Genomic DNA, 23509 nt, shown 5'->3' on the forward strand with positions numbered 1-23509 from the left:
TGCAGCATATTCGTGCCTCCTTATCAGTGCTGCCTCATCAGCGCCCCATCAGTGAAGGAGAAAAATTAAAGAAAAGAAAAGGAAGAAAAACCTTTTTTTTAAAAAATTTGTTGGTCTTTTTTTTTTTTTAGGAAAAAATAAAAACCCAGGAGTGATTACATACTACCAAAAGAAAGCTCTACTTGTGTGAAGAAAATGATAAAAATTTCACATGGTTACAGTGTTGTATGACCGTGCAATTGTCATTGAAAGTGTGACAGCACTGAAAGCTGAAAATTGGTCTGGGCAGGAAGGGGGTGAAAGTGTCCGGTATTGAGGTGGTTAAAGCAGCGCAGTACCATATCACAAAAAAATGGCCTGGTCATAAAACCTTCTGGAGGGCAAGTGGGTAACTGTGTGAAAGTCTGCCCCGTCTTTGGTGATAGATAGATCTGTCTCATCTAATCAATGTGCCTTCTTCTCCTCTGAGACATTTCCTGGAGAGCGGCCCAGCCAGTGCCTCCAGGTGTGACTGCAATCAGTGCTCGGGGGGGCGGAGCTTCCTCTACAGGTAGGACAGGTGAGGGATCAGGTGAAGAGGAGGGGAGAAGCAGCACAGGTGGTAAGGAAAATAGACAGGTAAAGGGGGCGGGGCAGAAGAGGACACAGGTGAGAGTTCTGCCGTCACATCCAGGAAGAGGGGGATGGAGATGTCTGCTACCGGAGGAGACACATAAATCACAGAAAGGTAACGTTACCTGATCCTCCCAACCTGGAGGGATCCCGCAATCTGATTCTTATATAAAGAGGATCCCTGTGTGATATTTATTCCATGTTATTTCCATACAAAGCTGATATGTTGTCATGTTATACATGGTTTGTTTTGTGTTGTTATGTCCTTTCATTTTATTGGCTGTTTAACTGGTGATTTCCCCTGTAGAAAGTTGTAAATGTTATATTTGTCAGAGCTTTATAAATAGATTATTATTATTATCTGCATTATTATATTTTGTTGTTTATTATTATTATTATTATTATTATTATTATTTGTGTTGTTGGTTAATTTTATTATTATTTGCCATATTGCCTCTGCATTTTGAAGAGGAGTTCTGCCTGGGGAAAAAAAAAAAAAAGTCAGCAGCTACAAATCCTGTAGCTACTGACTTTTAATATATATGGACACTTACCTGTCCAGGGAGCCCACGATGTCTGTACCCCAGCCAATTTTTCTTTTCAGATCGGCTGTCGGGGTACTACCGCCGTTTGTCATAAGGGAAACGGGCAGTGAAGCCTTTCAGCTGCGCTTTCTAATTGGCCCGGCAGTGGGGGAAGGAGGAGGAGGGGAACGAACTTCCGAGGAACGGTGCCAGGGCGCCATCTCCTGGAAGTGGGAAAGGGGTCCTGTCAAAAACAGGTACTATTTACACCCCCCCCCCCCCCAAATTCCCTCCTCCCGAGCCGCACTCTGTGTGTCAATGGACACACGCAGAGCCAGCCCATGCGAGTGCCCCCCTCCCCCCCCTATAGCGAGCAGCTTGTTATGGTGGGCACTCGGTGGAGGGTAGGAGCCAGGAGCACCGGCGGGGAACCCAAGAAGAGGAGGATCAGGGCTGCTCTGTGCAAAACTATTACACAGAGCAGGTAAGTATATGTTTGTTTTTTTGTTTTTTTTTAAATTGAAGTGATGCTAAATTTAAAAAAAATAATAACCATACTTATCTGCTCTGTGTAATGGTTTTGCACAGAGCAGCCCCGATCCCCCTCCCATGGGTACTCTGGGCTCCTCCCCTCTGCTGAGTGCCCCCCCCTAGCAAGCCACTTGCTATGGAGGCACTTGTGCATGCTTGCTCCCGAACCCCTGCTCTGTGTGTCCATTTGACACACAGAGCAGGGCTCGGCCTCACCACCCGCTTCCTGCTCACTGCCTGTGATTGACAGCAGCAGGATCCAATGGCTCCCACTGCTATGTGAGCCATTGAGGACAGAGGGGAGAGCCTCTGCTCTCGTGGACATCGCTGGATCGAGATCAGGCTCAGGTAAGCATTGGGGGGGGGTAGAGTTGCCACCTCATCCCTTTAAAACTGAACACATATTAATTACACAGGTTTTGTGGCTAATTAAGGTAGTAATTAAACTCACTTAGTGCCTTATCTGCATTAAATTAGCCTCAGAACCTGTGTAATTCATATGTGTTCCGTTTGAAAGGGATGAGGTGGCAACCCTAGGGGGGGACTGGGGGGATCTACAAACAGAACATGTATTTTTTTTTTTTTTTTTTTTTTTTTTTTACTTTCATGTATAGAAAACACTTTCCGCCTTTAAAACTCCACTTTAAAGCGGAGGTTCACACAAAAATTGAACCTCCGCTTTTCGGAACCCTCCCCCCCTCCGGTGTCACATTTGGCACCTTTCAGGGGGGAGGGGGGTGCAGATACCTTTCTCCCGTCCCCACCGCGCTGTCTGCTGGGACACACACGTGTCCCAGAGACAGCAGGGACCAGTTAGGAAGCGCAGCGCGACTCCCGCATGCGCAGTAGGGAACCGGAAAGTGAAGCCGCAGTGCTTCACTTCCTGATTCCCTTACAGAGCATGGCGGCAGCAGCACCCGAGGACTGAGGGATGATTCGGTCTCGGGTGCCGACATCGCTGGACCCTGGGACAGGTGAGTGTCCTTATTTTAAAAGTCAGCAGCTGTACTATTTGTAGCTGCTGACTTTTTTAATTTTTTTTTTTTTTTTTCCGCGGGACTCCCTCTTTAAGGGTTTATAATCACTTGACCAGTGTAGATAAGATGTCCAACCCTCATATGACTGCCATCGTTATCATACTCCAACCCTACCCCACTTATCATTACCTACGATTAACGAGACCACACTCGAACTGGAGTATAACTGGCCATAGCAGCCTTTTTATTCACAAATATTCAATATATAAAACATTAAACCATAACAAAAACCCCCAAATATCAGTTGCTCCCCCCCCCCCCGTTGGTCTTTGAGAGCACATCCCAACATAACTCTGTTCCACTTCCACACTGCGGGCCTTTTGTCGTACTAGGCCTCCAGCCGGGTCACACCAGCTCAGAGACAGACCCATTCCCCGCAGTGCCACCATTACTATCTTCCAGTTAACCCGTGTTAACTGAATACACCGTGGGCCCATACCACCGATGGGTCCCCCACACTTCCATCTCGTAGGTTATCTTGCCACCATCAAAGACCACCACCGCCATTTCACTGCTGCCATGACATGTCCTGTTGCACCACCTGAAATAAAGAAAAATTAACACACCAAAAACAGGGAGGGCGGGTGGGAAACTGCTCCTCTGAACGATCCCCTGCAGGGTTGCCCCGGTCACCCCCCCTAACTTCTTAAATAAACTAAACCCCACCTATTCCTTCTTTTCCTCCAATCACTATTCCCCCCACCTCTGCCCTATTTTCTTAACCCTTGCTGTTTCCTTATCACTCTCGTCATGCTGGCCCTCTGCTAGTTCTTTTCAATCCCCTCGCTCCAGGCCTCTCTTTAAAGTAGAATTTCCCTGAAAATGTAAAGTCTCGCTGGTTCGCTCCCTCCACTCAGCCGGGACTGATTTTTATCAGGACCTGCTCCCTCTTCCACAATCCTTGCCTGGACGAGGATGGTATCACTTGCCTTGTCCTCTCCCCTTTTCGGGAGCCTCTTGGAACATGTGACGTGTTCCAGGAGGCTGCAGGACCATTCACTATTTGCTGCATGACCTCGCACATGCGCAGTGAGGGGGGGGTCAGTTATGGTTCCTCAGGAAGCCATCTCCAAGCTGGAGATGCCAGCAACCTGCAGCGGTGAGGGGGAGTAAGACAATGCTGGACCCCAGGCACTGCTAAGTGTTTGATTTTGAAAAATCAGCACTTACAGTCTTTGTCCAGTATTTGTATACAGTATTTGTAGCTGCCAACTTAAAAAAAAAAAAGTAAAATAATAATGAAGTTCCTCTTTAAAGTCCACCTTAAGGGCTATCGGGAGGTGGCATTAAGGGGTAATACTGCTAGTCTTTGATTCAAATAGCAAGCCTTGCTGAAATTTGAAGGGCTCTAGTATGGAATTAATTAATTTGAGAATATTTTGACAAACAAAAATCCTACTGTGTATGGCCAGCTTTAGTCAGGCATGGTTTGAGTTCAACCAATGGACAAAAATCAATCAACTGAATGCCTGCTTTCCCAGAACCCAAAAGTCGCTGTTGACCCAGAGGAAGGCGTGTTCCTGCCTGAGAATAATAAATTTTCGCCATGTCTATGGGAACTCTACCCAATGGTGACCCAGCTCCATCCAAAGCTAAAAGAAAAAATCCAGGATTCTGCCGTGCCTTGACCGGATGGAGCTTCATACTGCCCCCACTTTCGACCTCCACTTAGCATGTAGCAGGGCCTATCTTGTCTCATCCTTGTATTGGGAGGGAATACTCACACACATTTAATAGGGTATGGATGTTTATGGAAATTGCCACAGTCTAGTACCAGCACAAATAACTGTTCTTCAGCACAGGTATATGCTATCCAAGAGATATTTTAGGGTAAACTGGATCTCCAGCATCAGAAGACCAGTACGGGTATGTGCGCATGCTCATTGCACACATGCTCAAATTCCTAAGCAAACAAGCAAGGTTAGATGTACTGGTCCACTTTGTCACCAGCATGTGCATACCAATTAGCGTACTGGTCTGTTACTATGAGCAGTTGCTGAAGGGTCTTTAGCTTGTTCCTGAGTACCTGCTGCCTTGTGCATGACGTGACCTGCCTTGCCTTTTGGATTTCGCTTTTGTCATGCCTCAGCTCTGTTCACCTGATTACTCTGACCCCAGGCTGTTTACTAGACTTGTCTTTGCCTGTTGATTCTGTACTGCTTTGCCCAGCTGTTACTGACCTTGGCCTGCTTCCTGGACTTGTTCTGCCTGCCGATTTGATCCCTCACTGCCCGGATGTTGCTAACCACTGCCTGTCTCCTGGCCCTGCTTCTGTCTCCTGCTCTGGTGCCAAGCTGCTTCTGCATCCTGTTCTGAGGTCTGCAAATACCAGCTCTACCCACTTGAGTGGACATCCCCAGCTACTCTGGCACTCGTGCCACCCATTGCCCTTACACTTTCTGTCTCCAGCTCTAGGAGCTGCAAGGGAGGCCTCCACAACATTCCAGTCTTCACGAGGTACGTGACAGAGATGCAGTCTCAATACTTTATATAAGGTTGGCTTCCATTTCCAGGGGTAGTACCCTTATCGGGATGGGCTATAGAACGTTTGTCAGTCTGTACTGGCTCCACATCTCTGCTCTTCTTTACTGTAGTGTATGACGTGAAGAAGGAGCCTTCTCTGAGCTATCCATCCTTGTCTGGAACCTGACCCTGTGCTTAACCCTGTCCCTCACAAGCAGGTCCCTTTCTCTACCATACACTCGCCAAAAGCACATCAAAATGACGTGGGGGTCCCTTATGTAAAAGATACCCTCTCCCAAGATGGCCATGAAGTCCTCATGAGGATTCAGTGTCCAGCTAGGTTGCTTTCTGTATGGCAGCTCTAAAGGACCAATTTCCTTATGAAACTTCCCATCTACAAGGCTATCTACAGGTGGGAAGGCTAACTGGACTTGCCTACAGGCATGATCCTATAACTATGCCCATTAATTTCCTATGGTCCTCAACGGGCCACATAACTTACCAGATCCCCTTCCTTCAGGTTGAGGCTGGATGGAAGAAGGTCCAGTGGTTGGTGGTATTGTGAGTCACTATGAAGCACTCAGTAGATATCAGAAGGTGGCAACTGATAATACTGGGACCTGTGAGTACTGACCGATGTTCTATGCCTGTATGCAGTTCCCACCTCTACAATGAAGCAAGCTTTAGTATTTCTCCTAGCAAGTAGAGACTTTGCAGGAGTCCTCTGCCAGGATATAAAGGAAGAGTCCTCAGTTGCTTCAGTTCCCTTGGGGTATCCCATGACTTCCCCCCAATACCTATCCAAGTTTTACATCCGCAATAAAAATACAAAAGATACCCTTGTTTTATTGAGCCGGTGAGAGAGAAGAAAATGCCATGTACTTGACTGTGTGTGCTCTCGTGGGTTATGGGACTACTTAATACCAGTGATCCCTGTGGTGGTAGAGCTATACTACATTCATGTCAGCTGGTGAATATTGGCATCAATCAAAGTTCACGCGTGGGGGACGGTCAAATATTTAGCTGAGTTGGCTTGATTCATTCTTAGGAAGGGAGAGAGACAGCCTGTAGATGGAATTTGGCCTTGAGGCTCTGTACATTTATACAGATGTGTGACGTGTAGACACTTTCCATAATTCTTTATATGGTGAGCAAACAATCCTATTTTAGAAGGTAACTTCCTGATGGTCTCTTTATGGGATAGAAAACGCATAGGCCGAGGACTCCTCCCGTCAGCTAAAATTCTGTAGAAAGCTCAATAAAGACACTTACATATGGTTATGAAAAGTCCTGCACGTACACAGAATGGTTACCCCAGCTTTGTCCTTCAAATATACATGTAAGAGGACAAGATGGAATCTACATGCACAGAAGATCTATACAATGTCAGAGACCTTATGAAATTAATCTCCCAATCTTTAACAGTGAAGAGGCCATAGTCGGGCTGGGGTGTATGAATTGGCTTGGAATGTTGAGAGGCTGCTTCCAAAGAGATGAAAGAAGGATAAAGGCTTAGATGTGGCTTGTTAGGAATGGGAGTAGCTACACAGGGCTAAAGTGAGGCTTACCTATAATGACCAAGAGGGACCAGTGTGTGTGTGTGTGTGTGTGTGTGTGTGTGTGTGTGTGTTTTTTTTTTTTTTTTTAGAACATTTTCTTTCTTCCGTAACCGCTTGAAGATGAAAATTAAAGAGGAGCTTTATCTTCCCCATCAACTTTGTATCATTGACCTTCTGCATCCCCCTCTCAAAAAATTGGATATTTTTTTAGGGGGAGGGTAAATTCTTTTCTGGGAGACATCCCTCCCCTTAATTTTACTTTTGTTCTCAACCCTGTCCTCAAGTACCACCAACAGGCCATGTTTTGGGAATTTCTCTGCCGCATACACACGACCGAACTTTCCGTCAGAACAGACTCTGGCGGTCTTTCCGACGGAGTTCCAACGGAGTTCCGCTGAAATGGACTTGCCTACACATGATCACACCAAAGTCCGATCATTTAGAACGCAATGACGTACGACGGGACTAGAAAGAGGAAGTTCTATAGCTGCCCTTGTGTCATTTTTGGTCCGTCGGAATAGCATACAGACGAGCGGTTTTCCTGATAGGAACTGATTTCGTTGGAAAGATTTGAAACATGTTCTATTTCTAGGTCCGTCGGAATTTTAGAAAGAAAAAGTCAGATGAAGCCCACACACGATCGGAATGTCCGATGGAATGATTTTGTCGCACCTTTTCTGCCGGTCGTGTGTACGTGGCATTAGATAAAATAGCTGTCCAAAATACCAAGCCATTCACTGTGATTTAAAGCACCTGTGCAAGATAGAGGAAAACCTGCAAACATGGCCTGTTGGGGGTACTTGAGGACAGGGTTGAGAACCGCTGTCCTAGGATACACGGGTCCTAGGAGGCCACGGGGTGTCATCAATGTGGGACCGGCTACCTATTAATGCAGTTGTCCCCCTGATGATGCCTATGCATCGAGAGTTCAACCCAGTAGAGACAGCTGACGCCCTCCCGGTGACGTCAGAAAATGGCGGCACAAGGCTGCTGTGCTGGATCCCTAGGGAACATTGCAGGATCACAAGGTAAGTATGCTTTTTGTGTGCAACCCCGCTATATGGGTAAGAGGGGAGAGGAGGAATGGGGGGTGGTGTTTCTGCTTTAGGGGAACCAATTATCAATATTTTGGGAACACCCCCCCCTTCCCAAAAATCAGCTTGTGCTGTAACGAATCGCAGCACAGCTGGGGAGTTGGGTGCGCGCTCTACTCAGAGGCACTGATCACACCGCCAAAAAAGTCCGCCACACTGCCACTTTACCCATTGACAGTACTTGTCCTGGCTGGCTGAGACCCGCTTTACCTTGTTCCCATGCTGGCTCTACAATGCTCTGCACTATTTAGACACAAAAGGCGGGATTTATGATTTCTCCAATCACAAGCAGTGGGCGGGAATTGTGCCCCTCCAGACATTCCCGGCCAGGACAAGTACAGTCAATGAGTAAAGCGCCCATGTGGTGGCCTTTTTTTGGGGGCATCAGATCAACCTGGGGGGGGGTGGCTGTGTCAGTTTTATTCTGGGACACTGTATTGTCCTGGAATGAAGGTTCCCAGGACCTGGGGCAAGCCTCCAAAATGCGGGACTGTCCCGGGCAATCCAGGACACATGGTCACCCTAGCTGAGGTGCCATTCACAATCACCGTATGGCATTACCATATGGCACCATAATGCGCATTACCACAATGAGTAAGTTTAACTGGGCCCTTAAGCCATATGAATAACAACTCATCATTGTAAGCATGCCTGGCAGTGTCGTGTGGTTTGCCCCCGATCCCTGTTATGCCTCTTTTACACAGGTAGCCAGAGGGCTCTCAGGATTGGTAAGTTCTTTGGAGGTTTAAAGAGCTCGGGGAGAGAAGAACCTCCAAACTCTGATAACAGAAACCATGGTCCTGAAGGGGTTAACCCAGATGCATCAGAGTCGGAAGAGGAAACCGTGTTTGTGAAGAAAAAAAAAAAGAAAAACTCAAGTCAGAGTTTGAAGGGCTGCACACCCCAGAAAATTGCAAAATGGAAAGATTCCCCCAAGGGTTTTTTTTTAGAAGCTATGTGTTCTAATTAAGGAAGTCTGTATAGTTTATATTATTGTAAAATCTTTATTGGACAAAATTCATACAAAATAGGAGTTCTGGCTACAGGTGTATGCAATCGTGTTCCATTACAACTGTCAAAATATTATGCAATGCTACTATCAATTGACAATACATTGCAAAAATAATATCCACATGAGCACCCAACGCATTTCGACTTATTCTGTCGTAGTCTTCTTCAGGGGGTTTTTTGCCTCTAAAAAGATGCATCAAAATATCCATGTGTTCAATGCCTCATAATCTAAGCATTTGTGCGTGTGATATATTGTAGTGAATTTATAGTTAACGCTCAGGAAATGGAACTGTATCCCTTAGCCGTGTCTGTAAAGGAGAGAGCAGGACACATCTGGGTGAGCAAGGTGGACTAGTTTGGGACTGAGCCAAGGCTGTTGAACTGTGAAAGCCTCCTTTTTATGTGGCCTGTGAAGCTGACAGGAAACCCCAAACCCCAGTGTGGGACTGGAATAGTGGCGGTGAGCCATTCTCCTTGTTTCTGTGGCACCAGAGTTATGGACTATTTTGTGTTTGCTGAAGAAAGCGGTTCTATTTTCTGAATTGTTTGCAAGTTTCAATAAAGATTGGCATTTTTACAAGCAGCTGGCAGTGATCCTGAGCTCCAAGAAAAAAAAAGGCAGCAAGGTCACCTCCTGAACACCTGATAGTGGCTGTGGATCATTTTTTCAGAGCTGTGAACCTAACCATCACTTTTCCCAGACAGCTTGGCCCGTTACAGGAAGAAGAAAAGTAGAAAATTAATGGATCTACTGGCGAGAGCAACGGGAAATATGTTAGACATTCATGTTTTAATGCGACAGAGCGATCCACTTTAAAGCCATTCTAAAGAGAAAAAAAATGACAAGCATGTTATACTTACCTGCTCTATGTAATAGTTTTGCACAGAGCAGCCTCGATCCTCCTCTTCTTGGGTCTCCCGCAGACGGTCCTGCCTCCAAGCCTCTTGCTATAGGGGTACTCAAGTAGGCTTGCTCCCCAGCCACGCTCTCCATTCACACAGAGAGTGCGACTCGGCCCTACCCCTGCTCTCTCCTCATTGGCTCACTAGCTGTGAGTGACCGCAACAGGAGCCAATGACTCCTGCTGCTGTGTGAGCCAATGAGGAGAGAGAGAGAGAAACCCAGGAGAGCCGCTGCTCTCATGCACATTGCCGGGTCATGATGGAGCTCAGGTAAGTATATAAAGGGGGGCTGGGGTGGGGGAAGCTGCACCCAGAAGATTTTTTCACTCATAGAATGCATTAAGGTAAACCATGAGCCTTTAGGACCACATTAAGTTTACAAAAACGTTTGAATAGCCATTGCTTGACTGCCCATTGTGTGTTGCCGGAGACTGCTGTTCCCTTTCAGAAGGGTAAAGTCAGGTGTAGGTATCTTATTAGAATACCAGGGAGATCTATGAAGGTGACCATCTACCCATAAACAAATATCAGATCTGGTTGGACCAACACTTGGATGTGGAATTCATATCATTGGCACCCCCATGTCTTCACCCCTGACATTTCCGTCACGCTGTCCTCCTTCTCTTCCAGGTGGCGGCACTTATGTCTGTATGAAGTATTGACATCTTATGGGGAACCTGCATGCCATGACCAAGGAAGTCTTGAATGTCTAAACCTCTCCAAACAGAAGGTGAGAGTCCTAACAGAAACACAATACTAAACACCATGGGAGAGCGAACGGGGTGGTTAATTGGAGTCTAGATGCCCAGACAACAGTGTGCTCCTCAGTACGTGTCAGTTAACGTGACAAATCTTGCAATTTTAACCACTTCCGGACCGCCGATATACGTCCTTACTTTGAAGAGGAATATCGTTGTTATGGCAGCAGCTAGCTGCCATAACCCCGGTATCCTCTTCTTCGGCCGACGGTCCGCTTTCCGATAAGAGTGGTCTCTGCGGCGGATTCACCACAAAATCACTTTTAGCGGTGGTGGGAGAGGGCCTCCCTCCCGTCGTGCTCCGGTGCCCTCCGCCGCTTACCGGAGCTGTCGACAGCGGCGGAGGCAATCGTATCTTCACCCTTGCTGGGCATGGAGACGAGTGAGGGGAAGATGGTCGCCACCCGTCTCCATAACATTGCAGGGCTGAAGCGACGTCAAAATGTCACTTCCACCCATAGCTCTTAAGGGCCATTTTTTTTTAAATGATTTTTTTTTTTAAATTGCATTTTAGTGTAAATATGAGATCTGAGGTCTTTTTAACCCCACATCTCATATTTAAGAGGTCCTGTCATGCTTTTTTTTTTTTTTTTATTACAAGGGATGTTTACATTCCTTGTAATAGGAATAAAAGTGACACAATTTTATTTATTTTTTTTTTAAAAACAGTGTAAAAATAAAAGGTAAAATAAATAAGAAAAAAAAAAGTTTTTAAACGCGCCCCGTCCCGCCGAGCTCGCGTGCAGAAGTGAATGCATACGTGAGTAGCACCCGCATATGAAAACGGTGTTCAAACCACACATGTGAGGTATCGCCGCGATCGGTAGAGTGAGAGCAATAATTCTAGCAATAGACCTCCTCTTTAACTCCAAACAGGCAACCTGTAGAATTTTTTTTTTTTTTTAAATGTCGCCTATGGAGATTTTTAAGGGTAAAAGTTTGTCGCCATTCCACGAGCGGGTGCAATTTTAAAGCATGACATGTATCACTTTACTCGGTGTAACATTATCTTTCACAATATAAAAAAAAAATTGGGTTAACTTTACTTTTGTCTTACACTCTTTTTAATTAAAAAAATATTTTTTCCAAAAAAAGTGTGCTTGTAAGACCGCTGCGCAAATACGGTGTGACAGAAAGTATTGCAACTACCACCATTTTATTCTCTAGGGTGTTAGAAAGAGAAAATGTATAATGTTTTAAGTTCTAAGTAATTTTCTAGCAAAGAAAAACTGTTTTTAACTTGTAAACAACACATCTCAAAAAGAGGCTCGGTCCTTTTAAGTGGTTAGATAAGCTGCCAAAAACAAAATGCATCCGTGAGTTTTTAATCAACATGTCATGGACAGGGGTGCAGGGGCAAGAGGCCGATCAATAAGTGAGGCATCCATTGCGTGTCCTCAAACTTGATCAGCACGCTGACAGATTGTCAGAACACAGTTCTCCAATCCAGACACAGGTAACGCCCATAGAACATCCTGCACACGTTAATCTTCCACCACTGCCACCAGATGTCAAGGACGCATGCCCATGCTGACTCTCTAACTGGAGTGAGGACCTTGTTTGGTGAAGAAGGTGTGAGGAGAGAACTTGCCTTTTGGAAGTTATAACCGGCTGTCAAACATCATTATGACAGCTTGCAGTAGCACTGGATGTCACTAGAGGGGGACCACTCAAATGTGGCTGTCTGGCCACACAGGGGCATATACAATCTGGTGTACAATGAGGGTTGTGGAGCATCCAAGTGATTCAACCACACGTTTCTGAGGTTCCCTCTAAATTAAAAGTTAGTTAATGCATTCTACCTCATGTTAAGAATCAGTTATCACTTTCCTACTGCCCACCCACACCATATATGCACCCACTCTTAGGGGTCTATTTATAAAAATAATAAGCCACTTGAATGTCACAAGCATTTGCCCAGTCATCTTGAATAATTACAGTAATGTGCCTCATACTTTTATTTCTATGATTGTAAGCTCCTTCTAGTGGCCATAATGTGGCATTTTCCTGATTGAGGTATTGTAGGAAAATGCCACATTATGGCCATTAAATTAAGCTAGGAGTCTCCAGCGTAATGTTCTGTTGATGCTAGATTATACAAAGACATTGTAGACAATTGTGCTCTTCCAACTTGGTGGTAACAGTTTGAAGACCCCCTTTCTGTTCCAGCATGGCTGTGCCCCTGTGTACAAAGCCAGCTCCATAAAGACATGGTGTGACCAGTTTGGTGTGGAGGAACTCGAGTGTCCTGTACAGAGCCCTGGCCTCAACCCTACTCAACACCTTTGTGGTGGATAAGAAGGGCAATCGTGAGCCAGGTGTTGACGTCCAACATCAGTACCTGACCTCACAAATGTTCTTTTGGCTGATTGGACACACATTCCACAGACACCCTCCAATATTTTGTGGTAAACCATCCCAGAAAAGTGGAGCCAGCTCCCTAAAGACATGGTATGACCTGTCTGGTTTGGAGAAACTTGAGTGTCCTGCACAGAGCACTGACTTCACCCTACTATTCAACCCTATTGGAAGGCCAATTGCAAGACAGGTCTTTTCATCCAACATCAGTATATGACCTCACAAATGGCACAAACTCCCACAGACACCCTCCAAAATATTATGGAAAGGATTCCCAGAAGAGTGGAGCCAGCTCCATAAAGACCTAGTTTGACCAGTTTGGTATGGAGGAACTCAAGTGTCTTGACAAGAACCCTGACCTTGGGATGAATTGGAACGCCAGCTAGAAGACAGATTGTTTGATTGTTAATTTTGGTGCCCAACGTGGGGGAACTGACCAGCTTTGGGATGGATTGGAAGGCCAATTGTAAGCAAGGTCTTCTCATCCAACATCACTACCTGTCCTCACAAATGGGCAGAAATTTCCAGACACAATCCAAAATATTGTGATGTGAAAAGTCTTCCAAGAAGAGTGGAGGCTGTTTTAGCTGCAAAGGGGCACAACCCCATATTAATGGCCTTGGAGGTAGGGTGACAACCCCGTATAAATGTCCATGAGGGTTGCAGGTCAACTCCTTTATTAATGGCTGTAGTTTTCGAATGGAATGTTAAAAAAAATGGCCATATAGATGTAATGGACAGGGGTCCAAACATCTTTGTCTATATAGAGTATGTAAAAATGTATCCAATGTCTATATAAGGATTGGTAAACAAAATGTTAACCTCCCAAATGTTATCAAAAGAATGGAATAAATATGGAGGAAAGATGACTTTACCACCAGTGTTGGAAGTTCTTTGTGGGAATTGTTGAACAAAGAAATCATTTTAAAATCTACTAGAGAATCTTAAAGATGAATTGCACCCAAAGGTATAATTAAGGAAGGATAGTGTTGGAGAATTTCCATCCAAGGAGCGGATCGCTCTGTCACTGTCAGGAAGATGTTTCTTCCTCTTTGAATTTAATTTCTTCTGTTCGGTTGCCTCGGAGGTGTTTTTTTTTCTATTTTGTAGTTTGCGAGAGATTGAACTTGATGGACTTTGTTGTCTTTTTAATTAAAAACTCCATAACCAGATCTGCAATCTAAATGCCCATTTTTTTTTTTTTTTTTTTTTTTTTTCCTTCAGGATGACCTCGTCCGCCCGGCCTCTGACGGACGTGGATTTCTGTTCTGGCTCTCGTATCGAAGAGATAAACAAACTCCTGGAGGAGCTGGAGAGGAGAGAGATCGGCACCCTGCAGGAGAAGGAGGTCCTGCAGAGCTGTGTGCAGGCCAAGGACCTCATCTTCTCCTTAGTAGGTAGGAGACTTTATCAATCAGCAAAGGGAGGGAAATTCACATTAAACACAAAATTTTAAAGTAGAACTGAACTCAAAAACGAACGTTTTCTTTTATTGGGAACCTTTAGAAAGCAACCTTTTTTTGTCTTGAATTTCTGCTGGAAAGTAGTATAGCCCCTGTGCCTAGACCGCCCTATAACTACATCCCCATAGTGGTACATCTGCAGTGTGAGATCATCAAAGGCACATACTGTATGTCAAAGCCAAGGCCTACGAGCCTAGTCCAGCCTGCCAGCCCTTGTAATGTGGCCCTCACATCCCAGTTTTGTAGCTGCAACGTGGCAGAACTCCATTCCGCCACCTCCGGCTCTCCCCCCCACTCCCACTGCTGCCCGCTGTGTTCACAAGGGACAGCTTTGTTTCTGGAACTAACAGGTCCCTGCATGCACTCACGGCGGGGCACAGCAGGACCTATCTCCAGAAATCTTCTCTGAGCAAGAGAACAATCTCCCTGAAAGGCAGAGATGCCTACACAGGGAAGTACTAAAGCCTGGCCAGGTAGGGGAGAGAGATGCGAGGAAGCTCACAGCACACCCCCCCCCCCCCCCCCCCCCGAACTCTGCACTCCTGCACTATGTAATTAACACACTCTTAAACATTGGCGCTCACATGACCGGTCGCCTCTCTCCTCCTCTCCTCCCGACTGATGTCAGAGAGGGATTTTCGGCCCCTCCCTCTGTACCTATCAAATTGGGAGAGACTGCCAGTCATGTGAGCGATGATCGGCGCTAGCAAATAAGGTATACTGAGGCATTTTTAAAAAAAATAAAGCATATACACTGGAGACATTGCATGATGGAAGACAGGAGATTGCCTGACAATTAACAAGTAGGTTTACAACCACTTTAACTCTGCACGCTGTACACAGCACACCCCTGCACTCTGTACATAGCGCACTCCTTAAAGGGGTTGTAAAGGTAAAAATTTTTTCAACTTAATGCATTATATGCATTAAGGTGAAAAAACTTTTGACAATACCGCCGCCCCCAGTCCCCCCGTTTTACTTACCTGACGCCTCGAATCTCCGCTGCTCGTTCTCGTCATCTCTATTGCAGCTCAGCCTGGTCGCTGATTGGTTGCAGGGGATGGATTGAAAGCAGCGCAGCCATTGGCTCGCGCTGCTGTCAATCACATCCGATGACGCGGTGCGCCGGGGGGCGGGGCCGAGTGATACAGCGAGCGGCTATAGCCGCCGGCTGTATCACAGGAGCGCGCCCGCAACAACTAACCACCATGCGAGGGAGCTCGCATTAAGGTGGTTATTTCTTGCGGGGAGGAGCTGAAACAGCCGCCGAGGGACCCCAGAAGAGCAGGTTCGGGGCCACTCTGTGCAGAACGAGCTGCACAGTGAAGGTAAGTATGACATGTTAGTTATTTTTAAAAAAAAATAAAATTTACCTTTACAACCCCTTTAACTCTGCACACTGTACATAGCGTACTCCTTAACTCTGCACTCTGTACATAGCACACCCCTTATTCTGCACTCTGTACACAGCACACCCCGTAACTAAGCACACTGTACATAGCACACTTCTTAACTCTGAACACAGCACACCCCTTAACTCTGTATTTGGTGTGAGATTTGATGATGTCACTATGTATGCTGCTCACTGTTCTCCTTGCTGGAGGGGAAGCTGTTTCCGAGGAGTGCCAGGATCTCCCTGCTTCCTACATTTTGTGGATGTGTGCTTCCTCCACCTCTGGGGTGGGCAGCTCTGACATGACGAAAGGAAAAGGCCTGCCTATACCAAGATGGCCACCTCCATACAGAAGCACAGTGTAGAACCAGACCTGGTAAGTAAGTAATGGGGAAAAGATCAGCTTCAGATAGACCACAGACAATACAGGAGACCAGTCCAGTCCTTGCCCTGTTCCTGACTTTTTTTTGAGCGCAGCTCCCAGAGTTCAGTTTCCCTTTTAACGCTCTTCAGCCCCCCAACCCACCCCCCCCCCACCACCCCACACTGTATGGGTTGACTGCTCATTTTGTCCAGGAGCGAACAAAAAGCTTATACTCTCCCCATCCTCCTATCCAAACGGCGCTCCCCCACGATCCAGCGGTGAAATGTTCCAGACGTCTTCACGTCCAAAGCAGGGCTGTGGGCTTGATGACGTCAGGAACAGTACACCGCACAAGACCAGTAGACGGGGGGGCGGGGCGCGGGGTTCAGCGACCGGTCTTGTGCAGGGGGGCAGAGACTGGTCTTGTAAAGGGTGGACTGGAGGATCAGGTAAGTATATCTCCCTTCTCCAATCTCGTAGACAATAACAAACCATTAATCCTTGCACTGGGCACAGCCCCACATCAAGGGAGAACTTTTCTTGCCCAGAAATGGGCATTAATACCGTTATCTCCTATGATCATCAGCTCCATCTAGTGTCCATAATATGGTATTTTTTCTGGTTGGGGTATTTCAGAAAAAAATACTGCATTATGGCCCCTAGATGGAGCTGACGATCATAGGAAAGTCACCCTAATTAAGTGGAATACAGTCAGGCTTTATCAAGGATGGGCGAACGTTTGTCACATTCATCCAACAAATTATTTTATAACTGACGCCTTAAAGTACGCTAAACTGCATTTAAAGGAACCCCGTCATTAGTTACTGCTATAGTCTTTATAGAATGGACAATACCATTAGCACCACTGTTGACCCCAGTCTTGCAGAGCTAAAGGAGTGGGCCGCTATAAAGCTGCAAGAAGATGCTATTGATATAACGGATGGGGGGTGGTCAGGGCTGCTGTTAGAAATGATGGGGCCCCCCCATACAGCCATCCTGATGGGCCACCAAGCCTGCTTATATCCTCCCACCTCCTTGACCCCTCTTTTGACCTGATGGGGCCCAGGGAGATGTAATGAGGTAGGAACCAGGGGTGTGGTCAAGTAAAATCCATTTATTCAATTAGTCAGAAATTAAAGCTGCCCTGGCCCCTCCTCCCTCTCGTTTAGCTGATGGGGCCTGGGCCCAGTACAATAGGACCGGTTGTACTGCCGTATCAGCAACCCTGGGGGGGTGGGTGAGGTAGGTGGGGCTTAGCCCACTATGGCAAACACAGGCATTCAACATAAGTACTTCTAACAGTAACAGTTTCTTGTAACTAGCGACGGTGTCCCCTTTTTTTAAGGCATGCAAAAATTAAATGCAATATGGGCTGAGAGACCACTAGAGCATGCCTCCGGTGCACTTTAAGGTATCTGAAGTGTTATTAGCCAATCCCCCACTTTAACTTAATGCAGCTCTGTAATTAATATTATTATTATTATTATTATTATTATTATTATTATTATTATTAAATACAACCAGTAAGTAGAGCCGAGACAAGAGGTGGCGGAAGGGGCAGCTGCCCCTGATGCAGTGGACTAATTTGAGGGAGTGCTGCATGGTGAGTTCCTGCCCCTGTAGCATTTTAGGTCTGTAAGTTTCAGGGCGGGAGGAGGGAATTTGTACTAGGGACACAATAGAGGAAGGGCAGTTTGTGCTAGGAGGGGTTGTTTTGGGGGGGTAGAATTTTTGCTAGGAGGGGTTGTTTTGGGGGGGTAGAATTTTTGCTAGGAGGGGGTGTTTTGGGGGGGATACAATTTCTGCCAGGAGGGGGTGTTTTGAGGGGATAGAATTTTTGCCAGGAGGGGGAATAATTTGTGTTAGGAGGGGGTGGGAAGGGGGTTTTGGGGGGGATAGAATTTATGCTAGGAGGGGGAGTTGGGGGCAGGATAGAATTTGTGCTAAGAGGGGGATTTGGGGAGGGGGATAGCATTGGTAATGTGGGGGGGGGGGTTGGGGGGTTGGGAGGGGATTTGTGCTATAATGGGAAATTTGGGAAGAGTGTTGGTGCTGGGGGTGTTTTGTTAGGGGGTAGAATTTGTGCTAGGAGGGTGGATTTGGGGGGGGGGGGGGTTGGGGGATTGGGAGGAGGAGAATATTGCCTTACAGAGTGAATGTATGCTTATCATCTTTACCCGGAGCACTAGGTGCCGTTGTCTTAGCACTGAGTGTAAGTACCTACATTTGGCTCAGTATAAGCCTCCCCCAGTCCCTGTTTAGAGAAGCTCAGACTGGAAGAGGGAAAATCGGCACATCAAGCCACTAAGTACAAGGAGACTGCTGATAGGAGGAGAGGGCAGATCGACTGAGAGATCTCATCAATTTTCTGCTCCTCCTGTCACGTGTTACTGAACTGCAGCAGAGAAGAATCGGGTCTCCTGCCCTGCCAGTGTGGCAGAGCTATGTAAATCTTAGGACTGGATGAGCAGAATTAGAAACCCGTTGGTATGTTGGACAGTTCCCCCGATATGTATTTCATCTATTGATAAATTTGTGGCACGCAGAGCTCCAGCCAAAACTTTTCTTGTTTTGGATGGAGTGGTCCAGGATTAGGACCACTGTTGGGGGTTTACCAACCTTCCCTCGGGTGTTTTTGTGATCTTTTTGGGAGAAGCCACGGAGAGTGAAAGAGTGAAAAAAAGAGTGAAAAAAGTCTGACAGCACTGCACTTGGCCAGAGTTCATTTAGTTGCTTGCTCTGTTAGCAATTATTTGTTCTGCAAACAATTGTTCTGCTACTTTATCTGCCACCGGCAGAGCACACCCAAGTCCTAAACACACAATATATTGGCTTGCGTCAATGTTATACTTTCTTCAACTGATGTTTTATCTCTTTATTACCATGTACATCTTACAATCTTCATTTTACAAATAAACATTGGAAGCCCCCCACCAGAATATTGGCATACCCCCCCCCCCAGTTTTTCACTCCTTCCTCCTAAATGCCACACAAACCCACTGTCAAGTGACTCCCCCCCCCCCCCCCCCCCACCTTGTGGAGGTCTTTCTTCGGGTGTTCACATCACTGTATGCAGGATGTGGACGTGTCCTATTGGTTGTCCAAAGGGGGTCCTCTCGGGGGGGGCAATTTCTGCCTGAGATAAGTTTTTTTTTTTTTTCACTGACACCATTGATCTTTTTAGCTATCTGTAAGGGGGGGGGGGAGGAGGGGGGATTCTTCCCAAAGACCACAAGCGTAAGGAGCATACTTCCCACTGACCATCACACTAATGTATTATGAGTTGTAGGTATAGTCATTTTTAGCAGGGGTTCCCTGAGACTGGAAAGTTGTTTCAAGGGTTCCTCCATGTTCAGTAAGGGCCACTTTACTGTCTTTCAGCCGAGGCGGACTTTGGCCAGTGGGAGTAGGAAATATCCTGGCATTGGTGTTAACGCTACCTCATTATTGTCCGTGAGAGGAATAATGTCATTGGAAGGAATAGTACCTTGTTATTGGTGTCAGTGGGAGGAACCATGCTCCATCACTTGGGTCAGTGGGATGAATAGTGCACCATTGTTGGATCAGTGGGAGGAACAGTGCCCCATGGTTGGTGTCATTGGAATAATTGGTGCCCCATGGTTGGTGTCATTGGGATGATTGGTGCCCCATGGTTGGTGTCCTTGGGATGATTGGTGTCCTTGGGATGATTGGTGCCCCATCGTTGGTGTCCTTGGGATGATTGGTGCCCCATCGTTGGTGTCCTTGGGATGATTGGTGCCACATCGTTAGTGTCCTTGAGATGATTGGTGCCCCATCGTTGGTGTCCTTGGGATGATTGGTGCCCCATCGTTGGTGTCCTTGGGATGACTGGTGCCCCATCGTTGGTGTCCTTGGGATGACTGGTGCCCCATCGTTGGTGTCCTTGGGATGACTGGTGCCCCATCGTTGGTGTCATTGGGATGACTGGTGCCCCATCGTTGGTGTCATTGGGATGACTGGTGCCCCATCGTTGGTGTCATTGGGATGACTGGTGCCCCATCGTTGGTGTCATTGGGATGACTGGTGCCCCATCGTTGGTGTCATTGGGATGACTGGTGCCCCATCGTTGGTGTCATTGGGATGACTGGTGCCCCATCGTTGGTGTCATTGGGATGACTGGTGCCCCATCGTTGGTGTCATTGGGATGACTGGTGCCCCATCGTTGGTGTCATTGGGATGACTGGTGCCCCATCGTTGGTGTCATTGGGATGACTGGTGCCCCATCGTTGGTGTCATTGGGATGACTGGTGCCCCATCGTTGGTGTCATTGGGATGACTGGTGCCCCATCGTTGGTGTCATTGGGAGGAACAGTGCCCCATCGTTGGTGCCAGTGGGAGGAACAGTGCCCCATCGTTGGTGCCAGTGGGAGGAACAGTGCCCCATCGTTGGTGCCAGTGGGAGGAACAGTGCCCCATCGTTGGTGCCAGTGGGAGGAACAGTGCCCCATCGTTGGTGCCAGTGGGAGGAACAGTGCCCCATCGTTGGTGCCAGTGGGAGGAACAGTGCCCCATCGTTGGTGCCAGTGGGAGGAACAGTGCCCCATCGTTGGTGCCAGTGGGAGGAACAGTGCCCCATCGTTGGTGCCAGTGGGAGGAACAGTGCCCCATCGTTGGTGCCAGTGGGAGGAACAGTGCCCCATCGTTGGTGCCAGTGGGAGGAACAGTGCCCCATCGTTGGTGCCAGTGGGAGGAACAGTGCCCCATCGTTGGTGCCAGTGGGAGGAACAGTGCCCCATCGTTGGTGCCAGTGGGAGGAACAGTGCCCCATCGTTGGTGCCAGTGGGAGGAACAGTGCCCCATCGTTGGTGCCAGTGGGAGGAACAGTGCCCCATCGTTGGTGCCAGTGGGAGGAACAGTGCCCCATCGTTGGTGCCAGTGGGAGGAACAGTGCCCCATCGTTGGTGCCAGTGGGAGGAACAGTGCCCCATCGTTGGTGCCAGTGGGAGGAACAGTGCCCCATCGTTGGTGCCAGTGGGAGGAACAGTACACAATCGTTGGTGCCAGTGGGAGGAACAGTACACAATCGTTGGTGCCAGTGGGAGGAACAGTACACAATCGTTTGAAGTCAGTGGGAGGATCCGTGCACCATCTTTGGGGTCAGTGGGAGGAACAGTGCACCATCATTGGGGTCAGTGGGAGGAACAGTGCCACAGTTTCTAGAACACTGGTCTAGACCATAATTGATCATGAAAGAAGATCTATGCAAAACCACTCTTACTTTCAACAATAGGCTATGCACTACCCAGACAGTAGAGAATCGGACCTGGCACTGGAACAAACCACCCTTCCAGGCTAGGGCAGATCAGGGGGTGGCCAGAAAAGGTATCTGCCTTGGGTGCTTCAGTAGGAAAGGGAGTTCAAAAAGAGCAGGACCTATGCTGCTGAAGTAGTTCACAGCCCATGGGTGGCGCACTTTGGCCTTTTGCCTTGGGTTAAGAAGGACCTTGTCCTGACATTGCCTCCAGGTCTACAGGGGCTTAAACCAGGAAACTGAGTCTTAAACCAGGAAACTGAGCCTATCTGCCTTGGGTGCTTCAGTGGGAAGGGCATGAAAAAGGTCAAGGCCTGAAATCTATGCTCCTCTGGTAGTTCACAGCCCATAGGTGATGCACGTCTTTAGCCTTTCGTCTTGGGTGAAGAAGGACCTCATCCTGGCACTACTTCCAGATCTACAGGGGATGCAACAAGGAAACTGAGCCATACAGCCTTCTACTGGCAACAGATTTTCAGCATCCGGCTGCCAAGCCATCAGCACTATGCACTATATCTGCATAAATTACAACTGTTTTGAACGTGTTTATTCCGTTGCGTTGACAGTTTTTAGGAGCACATTTCTTAGTTGAACAGTTCCCATTATCATCCAGCTTTTGTTACCATCCTTCTTTGTTCCAATTGTTAACTCTTGTCTGCTCTGGAGCAAGGGGAGAAAGGAGCCTAGGCGGAGTAGATGACGAGCCCTGCTACATTACACCGCACATCAAAGACTGACCTGGTACAGGGAATTTGTTGAACTATTGAAACGTCTGATCTCCCTTTGACATGTTTTTGTGTAGGCAGTACCGGGACAGGTTCTCCAGATGCCCAGGGCAAGATTACGGAAGTGCATCCGACCTCCCTGTTGCTAATGCATGGAGTAGAATGGGTGTATTGCCCTGAACCCAATCTCAAAACCCTTGCTCCAGCTGCCCATGGTTGGCCAATCATTTGCTTTCTAAACAGCTAGAAGGTAGTTGTGCATGTTTTTTGTAACAATTGTGGCCATATGGGGTGGGAATTGGACATTTTGGAGCACAGTGTGACAGCAGTAGCTTTAAAAGCAAACGTGAAGCCGCAGCCAGCTGGTTGCTAACCATTGATCTGGAATGTGTGGCGGCTTTCCCTCTTGCCCACCCCTTGTTCCAGCCCTGGTTGCAGGCTGTGGGCCTATCAAGAAGAGCCATGGTTACTTGGTTCCCCACTTTTGGATGCATTTAGCCTACGGGTTAGAAATCTTGCTTGTTTTCATGGAAATTTCCATCTTGCATGTTTTATGCCCTACGGTGCATTTTGTAATTTATTTATTTTATTTTTTTTACCAAATTTAATGTTCATATTTTATATTTCATCCCTCTATTTTTGTTTTTGTTGCTCATGTCAAAATGTTTTGGTTTTATAGTGCTAGTAAAAAAAAAAACACACACTGCCAGCCCCTCCTGGCGGCCTTTTAATAGGGTCTTAATGATGGGCAGGCTTCCCAATCATGTGACAGCCATCAGTGGTCACATGATTGGGAGCCCTTCCCAATAATATACAGAGCCTGGGAGCTGTTTGGGACAGTGGTCATGTAAGAACAAGGATAACCACCATGGGAGGGCAGGGATGGGGGTAATGGAGGACATTTGCAATCTAGAGCAGTTCTACTTGGATGTCGTTCTACTCCTACAGGAGCCGCTGGTACTTTTGGGTCTATTTCCCCCTTTTAGGGCACACACAGCCAGGCACACAGCATTTTCAGAATTCTTCATCTAGCCCAGAAATCTAGGGGTTTCCTTTTTTTTTGGATAGGGAGCATGGGATACTCTGGAACTGAAGAAACTTGAACAACTTGAGGACTACTAACTTTTTGGCTGCTCTGCACAACTCCTGAAAGCCTTGAACGACTTTGGCTACATTTGTACACCTCCTGGCGGTATTCCACCACTGCTTGGCTGCACTGCACAACTTCTGGCTGCACTTTCCCTAGAAAGTCCCACAGAATCTCCATATGCCTGTGACCTGTACTTCACTTACAGTCCCAAGTACCTCACTGTCACCCTTGTAGCACTCAGCCACTCAACTAAAGAGGTAGAGTGCACAACAAACAGCCACGTCCGTAAATATTGAAGAAACAAAATAAGGTAGTACTCCAAAAGGGCGGACTTTATAGGCTAAGAAACAAT

At 47.1% G+C, this 23509-nt stretch overlaps 1 protein-coding gene across 1 annotated transcript in view; it reads left to right on the forward strand.

The window, feature by feature from the left end:
• Positions 1–679: 679 nt before the first annotated feature.
• LOC141133734 (nucleotidyltransferase MB21D2-like) overlaps positions 680–23509 on the forward strand; it is a gene marked incomplete at its 5' end in the record, with an annotated part of 31917 nt that continues 9087 nt past the window's right edge. The window contains 3 exon segments of the mRNA XM_073623260.1: positions 680–727; positions 10365–10464; positions 14075–14247. Of these exon segments, the coding sequence (XP_073479361.1) occupies positions 14076–14247 (172 nt within the window).

The sequence above is a fragment of the Aquarana catesbeiana genome, linkage group LG03, assembly GCF_042186555.1.
Source record: "Aquarana catesbeiana isolate 2022-GZ linkage group LG03, ASM4218655v1, whole genome shotgun sequence".
Classification (NCBI taxonomy): domain Eukaryota; kingdom Metazoa; phylum Chordata; class Amphibia; order Anura; family Ranidae; genus Aquarana; species Aquarana catesbeiana.